The sequence below is a fragment of the Lipotes vexillifer genome, unplaced genomic scaffold, assembly GCF_000442215.2.
Source record: "Lipotes vexillifer unplaced genomic scaffold, Lipotes_vexillifer_v1.1 scaffold920, whole genome shotgun sequence".
Classification (NCBI taxonomy): Eukaryota; Metazoa; Chordata; class Mammalia; order Artiodactyla; family Lipotidae; genus Lipotes; species Lipotes vexillifer.
Window position 1 is genome coordinate 764,087 of NW_006783413.1, and position 8,026 is coordinate 772,112.

General features: G+C 54.0%; 1 protein-coding gene across 1 annotated transcript in view; it reads right to left on the reverse strand.

Annotated features, from left to right (window-relative positions):
- Positions 1-4,870, reverse strand: part of CD72 (CD72 molecule) — a 6,827-nt gene extending 1,957 nt beyond the window's left edge. The window contains exons 1-5 of the mRNA XM_007456020.1: positions 4,762-4,870; positions 4,545-4,652; positions 3,879-3,954; positions 3,178-3,251; positions 2,501-2,839 (exon numbers count right to left, since the gene is read on the reverse strand). Coding sequence (XP_007456082.1) covers positions 2,501-2,839; positions 3,178-3,251; positions 3,879-3,954; positions 4,545-4,652; positions 4,762-4,843 — 679 coding nt within the window. The 5' untranslated portion in view covers positions 4,844-4,870. The remainder of the gene's footprint in view (positions 1-2,500; positions 2,840-3,177; positions 3,252-3,878; positions 3,955-4,544; positions 4,653-4,761) is intronic.
- Between the last annotated feature and the right edge of the window lie 3,156 nt (positions 4,871-8,026).

The window sequence follows — 8,026 nt, forward strand, 5'->3', positions numbered from 1 at the left end:
GTGTGACAGCACGGCCCAGACCCAGGAGGGAGATCTCAACACTTGGAATGAAAGTGAATACTCAGCAATCTGGTTGCTAACATTGTTCCCTGGGGCCGAACCTCAGTGCCTTCACTGACTTTTGGTCCTTAATCTTTGCAATCTTTCTTTCTTGCCTCCCCTGGAAATGCCATATCTGTGCATACTTAGTAAAAGCCTTTAACATTCAACAACTTTACTCCTTAAAATATAGGAGGTTTATTTGAAAAGTACTGGTGGTACTATCCCCAATTTCTGAACAATTGCCCTTTACTCCCTCATTTTGGCTAACTTCACCTGGGCCCCCGATAAACAAGTGTTCAATAGGCCTCGCATTCATCTCATTGGCTCCCTAAAGCATTTCTCACTGCATATTCAAACTTTCCCACACTCCTTAAGCGGCTAGCCACCACCTTCCCCTCCACACTTTCACAAGTAGACAACCTTGCTGCCTGCTTTGCTGAAACTGTCAGACACTTGACGTGTGAACTCTCTCCATTTTCCTCCTCTCCACCTCAAAATTTGTCTCTTCTCTGTTCCTCTTTTCCTGACTATCTGTCAGAAATAAACCTCCCTCTTTCTTTAACATCCCGCACCCCAGTCTGTGCTCCTGATCCCAACCCACCTCCCTCCGTTGCTTTGTCCCATCTGTCCTACCTCCGTCACTCAAAAGTCATTCCTTCTCCTCCAGCTCCCTCTCTTCTGTCTACGTTTTCTCATCCCCACCCAGCTACCGCCTTAGGTTACTGTCTAACAGCAACTTAAAGGAATAAAAAGAAGTCGGTGTGACCAAATGGACGAGGGCGAGGGGATAAGCAGCATGCTGAAAGGTAGGCAGGGGCCTTGGAGGCCAGGTTGAGGATTTTTTTAGTTTTATATTATGAGCAAGAGAAAGTCAATGTAGGGTTTTACACTGAAGCATTTTGTACTCTGGTTGTATCCCAAGTGCCTGGGTACAGTGCTAGACATATGTATTCCATAACTTTTGATGTAATTAATTAAGTGAAATGACATGATCTTAACTGGGATGACATGATCAGATTTTTGTTTTTAAAGGATTACTCTGGCCGCAACATGAAAAGTGGATTTGGAGGGGGGATGTTTAGGAAAAACATTCAGCAAGCTGTTGCAGTTATCCTTCCAAGACATGAAGTTGGGGAAAAATGCAAATGGACATATAGACTTGTTGATCAAAAATAGAGGGTGTTCCTCTCTGACAGAGTAGGGCATCTGCTGAGAGTGAGAGAGAGGGTAGTAGGGTACAGAGAGCCAGCCGACCACTGCAGATTTGCCAGGTAGGCAGTGCTGGAGCCCCAGCTGAAGTTGAGACTAGAGATTTGTGGCACCAAGCAGAATGACTGCACAGCTTGTCACCCCTGGGTGCAGGCATGTGCATTCATCCAGGACAATGGAGCCAAGGAGTGAGTGGGGTGGCTGAAGTGATGGGCCCCCAAATCCAAGATGGGTAGAGAGAGAAGTGAAGACAGGTGATGGCTGATGGGAAGGGAGGAAACAGGGGAGCCAGCAGGTTGGAGGCCTCTGTGAGGTTGACGAAGTGTGTGGAAAGCCTATAGAGGGCCAGTTGTGGTCAGAGTGAAGACCCGAAGCCATCCTTTCAGCGGAAGAGCAGTTTGGGATGCTGAGGTCTAGGGTTCCGCTGTGGGGAAGGAGGGGGCAGCACTGTCATGGAACTGAGGCTTGTAGAGAATGAGAAGGTTAAAGAAATGAGGGCTGGGGGTGTCTGTACATAACCTCTCTGTTTTAAGCCTTGGGGGAGTAGCCAGATGCCCCTGAGCTAGACAGAGCCTAACCTCTAGACAACCAGTCCATGGACATTCCAGTCCCCTTGGGCTGGGGACCCTGCCTCAACCTCAGCCAACTTTGGCAGACCTTCTATGTGTCCCCCTCCCTCATCCCCACACACGGGCTGGACTCCTCCTTTCAAAAGGGGTGAGCATCCCACCCTAATTCCCTGTCCTACAACACCCCTGCCCACCTCATTGCGAGAGCTTCAGCTGCCTTGCTCCAGCCCCAGACTGTACCTCATCCATCAGTAATTCTTAATCTTTTGGGGAATCTCAGATGTAGAGAGAATTAATTAAAGCTACAGGTCCTCTCTTTAGAAAAACATGCAAACAATCAATTTCACATCCAAATTCAGGGGGTTCCCAGATCCTTGACACTGATGTCAAGCCAGGTGAGCCCTGAGTTTGCTGCTCTGGACAGTGTCATTTGCACTGCTGGCTGCCACCCTCTTCTCCCCTACAGGATCAGCCTTAGAGCTGGGTGAGCCCTCCCTAAAACCAGTATGCAGCTAGGTCCTTCACCCTGTTGGCCCAGGCTGCACAGGTCATGTCAGCCAGCACTCTGGTTCATTACCCCTTTCCTGAACAACTCAATGTCTCCCTAATAGATAGATAGACCCCTCGCTTCAATCCATCCTTCATGGCAGGTCCTACCATCTCCCCTTTCCCAGAGCAGATACCTGGTGAGGGGCATGTGAAGAAGGGCTTCAGTGTGTCCCGCACGCTGCTCAGCCTCTGCTCCAAGTTCATCCTTTGTATCTCCTTATTTCTCAAGTCCTCTTTTGTCTTCTCCCCATCTGACTGGCAGGCCTGCAACTGCTCTTTGGTAGCCTGGCCAACCTTCTGTTCCACCTGTAGTCTTTCCTGACTCTGGGCCAGCTCACTCCTGGACCCCTGCAAATCCTCTTCCCTCTGCCCCAGCTGGGTTATCTTTAGGCGCAGCTGCTGCCTCAGGGTGCTGTTAGTGGCTTCCAGAACCCTGTTCATCTGCTGGAGCTGCTGAGACACCTGGAAATCTGTTTGGCCATAAAGAGAGATTTGGAGGACATCTTCAGCCATGCTCTGGTACCCTGAGGCTTCAGCATCAGTCCTTTTGCTGCTTCTTGCAACTTTTTGCATAACAGGCTGGAATGGAACATAAGATCTGACTGCCTAAAGCTTAAGGAGGTACTGGATTAGGTGAGGACAATTTAGGAAGTCACGGCATTCTGAAACAGACCTGGCTGGAAGCCAGACGAAAGCTGAGGATGTGGTGGTAGTGATTCCGGGCCCTGCTGAGGCAGGGCAGCTGTTGGGGAGAGTGGGGGAGAATGTTGTCTGGGGTAAATGGGAAATGGGGGGCAGCCATACTCACAGTGCACTCCCAGGCAGATGGCAGCCACCCCTAACAGCAGGCAGGTGAGGAGCAGGCCCAGGAAGAGGTACTGCCTGTAGGATGCTTGGCCTTAGGGAGACAGTGGGTTGGGGGGCAGTGAGCCCCACGAAAGTTGGTAGACTGAGGGGGTGTGGGTGGAGGACATTCACGGGAAAGAGCATCCCGCAGAGGACTTGGAGCACGCGTGGTGGCTTCTGTCCGGCAGAGTTTCCGCAGGTGGAGGAGGTAAGGTGTTCCCGGATAAGGGCTGGGGATTGTTACCGGTAAGGACTGAGGGGCACTACCTGGTAGGACCGGGAACTAAATCTCAGACGGAGACCGGAGAGGGGGGTACGTGAATGGGGACCATAGCAAGGGGGAAGGGGGCAGAGGATCTGGGTCGATGCGTCGGAAAGATCTCTCTAAGGATGAGGGTGAAAGCGGCAGGGGAGGGTGTCACGGGGTTGCCCGGGCTGACCGGAGGGCTGCGCCCCGGGCTCCATCCGTGGGCCAGACCTGCACACAGCGGGGCCCAGCACCACCTCCCGCGGGGACCGGTGCCAGCACCTGACTCCGCGACCACCCCGGGGGGGCCTGGCGGGGGAGGGCTGCCCAGCCCGAGGCCGCGCCCCGCCCCCACTCGCTGGCCCGAGACGAGCTGGGCAGCGGGTGGCGCGCGCGGGGCGGGGAGGACCGGGTACTTACAGGGGAGAATCCGCCCGGCAGCTGGTGACGTCACGGGGCTCCAGGCGGCAGTTGGCTGCTCCGACTGGACCCCTGCGGAAGGGATCGACTCCAGTTTGAAGGTGGGAAAGCCAGGAAATACCCCTTCTCCCCACCCTCACCCCCTCCACCGCGCCGAGACCCCAGTCTGTCCTAAGGTGCCTTCTGCCACTGCTCTGGGACACCCTTAGCGCTCTCCGGAGTTCCGTATCTCCCCTGGGACTCTCGTGTCCCTCCTGGGTCTTACTTTATCCTTTCCCTGGGGACCCTCTGTCGCCCTCCTGGGTCTCCCTTTATCTTTTACTCTGGGGGCCCTCATCTGCCTGCCAAAACCCTCTCCCCGGGAGTGCTCTCCCCCCTCCCCCCTCCCCTCTCTTCTCTCTCCCGGGACTCCTCATTTCCCACTCGCGCTCAGCTCCTCAACAGGGCTGCCCTGATCCCTCCGTGGAGCCCTAGCTCCCCACCGGGATCTCCACCTTACCCCCTGGGAGCTTTATTCTTCCTTAGCTCCCATAATTGGTGCTCATTCTCTTCCTGAGAATCCCCAGCCTTTCTCCAAGGGTATTGTCCTCCCAAGAATGCTGTGGACTCCCCAGCGCAAGACACAGTCCCCCATAAACACACATCCCCTGGGCTCTCCAGACCTGCTTTGTCCCCTAATCCAGCGGAAGCCAAGCTTGAGGGTCCTCCTGGGCCTGGGGGCACTTGAACATTCTCATAGGTGAGTTCTCCGTCTTCATCAGCCTCTGGGTCTGGAGAGGAGAGGAAAGGTGGCGTCAGGATTGGGGTCTCTGGGGTGGGAGTGGGGTCTTCAAGGAGGATGGAGATGCAGAATCAAGGAGACAACTTATCCTCCCTTACCTTGTCCTAGGCGGCTGGAGATGCTCTTCTTCAGGGGAGCCTTCACAAATCGCAGGTCTGCATAGGTGATGGCCTCAGCCATGGTCCTGAGCACCTCTGCTCCCACTCGCCTCCCTCCTCTTCCACCAGCTCCAGGCTTTCTTGCCACTCTCCCCTCTGTCCCTTCACACTCTTAGGCTCTGTGTTCCCTCCGTGACTGCACAGCTTAGTGCTTTGCCCTGTGACTTCCAGTCACAAAAGAGGAAGATGTGACCCAGCCTCAGACAGATGGGTTCAGTGAAGCAGACGGCATCCCTGAGCCCCGGCCAGAGGGGCAGGGGAGGGGAACCTGAGGTCCAGAGCATGGGGTTCAGGGCTGTGGGGTGTCACAGAACCAATACTCAGGCCTGTCCCTGTGTCTTGCCTGTGCTCCTCCTTGACAGTGCTGGGCTCTGAACGCCCACCCTCATCGTCTACCCTGATTTGCCCCACGCTTCTTTCCTGGCTGCCCAGTCCACGGGCTTTCTATGTGCAGTCAGAGCTCTTTTGTGCTCAACTGACCAAAGAGGATGTCCCTAATCATTGCTCCAGGGTGGGGCTTCATCCTCCCCATCAGATTGAGGGGTCCTAGTGTGGAGCCCTACCTCCTCCTCATCCTGAGGTTCCCAGTAGATATGAGTTCCCAGAAAGGGGGGGGGGTCCCTGATTTGGTGGGACTTTTCTCTCCATCAGTTTGGGGGCTTTCAGGGTGGACCCGGTTCCCCTTCTACTGTAGTGCTACAGAGATGCTGAGAATCCCACACACAGAGAAGTTCTCAGTCCAAAGCCTTTCCTGGGAATGAGGCAACGTTTTGGAGGATGCAGAGCATCTGGGACCAAACTGACTGTCCTGTATAAACACCCCCCAGACTCTCGCTTCACAGCCTTTCCCTGGCCTCCTCCACCTTTGTTGCCCTAATGATCACACCTGTGGCCAGTCAGCCTCTTCCTTGTCCCATCCTCCTGCCTTCTGGCAGACTGACGTGACCCCTGTGTTCCAGTATCTGAGCCAGACCCAGCAAGCTGAGTCCAAGAGGCAGAAGCTCTGGGAAAGACCGGGCTGAGGGTGAGGGTGAGGGACACCACAGTTTGTGTGCCTCTGGAAAAACCTTCAGCACTAACTATTCATGCACCTTGTTGGGGGTCAGGGAGCAGATGAGCAAAGGACTTACATGGGGATGAAGATGGACTGCAGCTTCTCAGAGGGGAGGCAAAGAGCAGGGCTGGGTTCTGAGCGGGCAGACTCTGGACCAGCCAAGGTTTTGCTTTCTTCTCGGTTTGGTTTTGGCTTCTCTTGTACTTTCCTAGTAAAATTCTTTTGTTAACAAGTCCCTCGGGTGGACCTAGAGTCTGTCATACAGAGTGAAGTAAGTCAGAAAGAGAAAAACCAATACCGTATGCTAACACATATATATGGAATCTAAAAAAAAAAAAAAATGGTTCTGAAGAACCTAGGGGCAGGACAGGAATAAAGACGCGGACGTAGAGAATGGACTTGAGGACATGGGGAGGGGGAAGGGTAAGCTGGGACGAAGTGAGAGAGTGGCATGGACATATATACACTACCAGATGTAAAATGGATAGCTAGTGGGAAGCAGCCGCATAGCACGGGGAGATCAGCTCGGTGCTTTGTGACCACCTAGAGGGGTGGGATAGGGAGGGTGGGAGGGAGGGAGACGCAAGAGGGAGGAGATATGGGGACATATGTATAGGTATAGCTGATTCACTTTGTTATACAGCAGAAACTAACTGTCCCTTTACTCCCAGCCCCAGTGAAAAAGGGGGCATTTGTGGGGGAAGGCCAGGGACTGAGAGGCCTGGCTGTTGGAGGAGAGGAAACGGGGGGAGGGTGTGCGTGCTGAGCAGAGGTGCAGAGGGCTCCCTAAAGTTCTTTTTATCAGAATGTGACCCCCGAAGGGCTCACTGTGGGTGAGAAGAGGCTGGGGCAAGACAAGGTATGGAGGTGGGAAAAACCCACCCTGAGTCGGTGACATCCTCCCCCTCAGAACCCTTCCCCCAACCCGCAGCTGCAGGGAGGAAAAAGGAAGGAGAAAGAGGTCCTCCCCGCATGCTAGCAGCTCGTAGTGTACGGTTAGTGGTGTGTGGAGGGGTGATCGACCTTTGGGTCCGATGAGAGCTCGGCCCAACAGTGTCACCCAGCCTGCCCAGAAAAAGTGCCCACTGACACAGAAAAACACATTTGTCACCTGAGAAACGTGTCGGGGGGAGAGGCAGACATCCACATGGGTGTGAGTGTGCAAGCATGCACCCGCATCCCCAGGTCTCTGCAGTCTGTTGGGGCGTCTGTGAGAAGCGAGCATCTCTGCCCAAGCCTGCCTGGAGGGTTAAGCGTGGAGGATTCTGGGGCCTGAAGGGTGCATGTGATGGCTGTGGTTTTTTTCCATGGCGGGAAATGACAGGTCATTTTCATAAGTCTTAAAAGGTCATGGGGACAGAGTCCGTAAGTATATCCTTTTGAAGGCTCACTCTTTCCTAGGGTGTCCCTGCAGCTGTTAACCGTCCCTGCTTGATTAAAGTTTCCAACACCCCAGCCCCCTCTCCCAGACAGTGAGAGTGGTGTGTGCTGGTGACTCCCTGGGGGCCTCAGGGGCCCGTGAGAGTGAGTGGGAGTGCATAGAGCAGCTGGTGTCAGGAGTGAAGGGGCGTGGTCAGGGTACTGGTACCTGTGGTGCACAGGGCATGGGGTGTAGGGACAGCGTGTGTGTAAATCAATCGCAGGAACACTTGCAGGAATTCTGTAAACTGGAGATAATGTCCCAGTTTTCAGAACCCATGTGCAACAGGGCCTGGATGCCAGGTAAAATGCCAAAACCAAGCTTCAAAGGAGTATGTGCTCAAAAAAGGAATCAATGGGCATGCTGCCTAACTCGACCCTTGGGGAGGCTTTAGGAGGGAGGGTGCCCAAATGGGACTGGATGAGCTAAACTGCACGCCCACAATGCCTTGGATGTCTTAGGCCAGCCGGTCTGTGTTTCTGTCCTCTTTAGCTCTTTTGGTGATGGATACACATCTCCTTATGACACTCTGCATTCCCTCAGTCCTAGACCATCGTGTGGCCTTCTTTTGTGAAGAAGATATGAGAGCAGAGTACGTCTCCTTCCCCATGTGTGCCACATGGGGTCTTTGCGATATTGACATGTATATTTCCTTTCGAGGCTGGACATCAGAAAGGACAGCTGTAACTCTGAGCTGCACCTCACCTACCCATGTCAGGAACGCCTGGGGG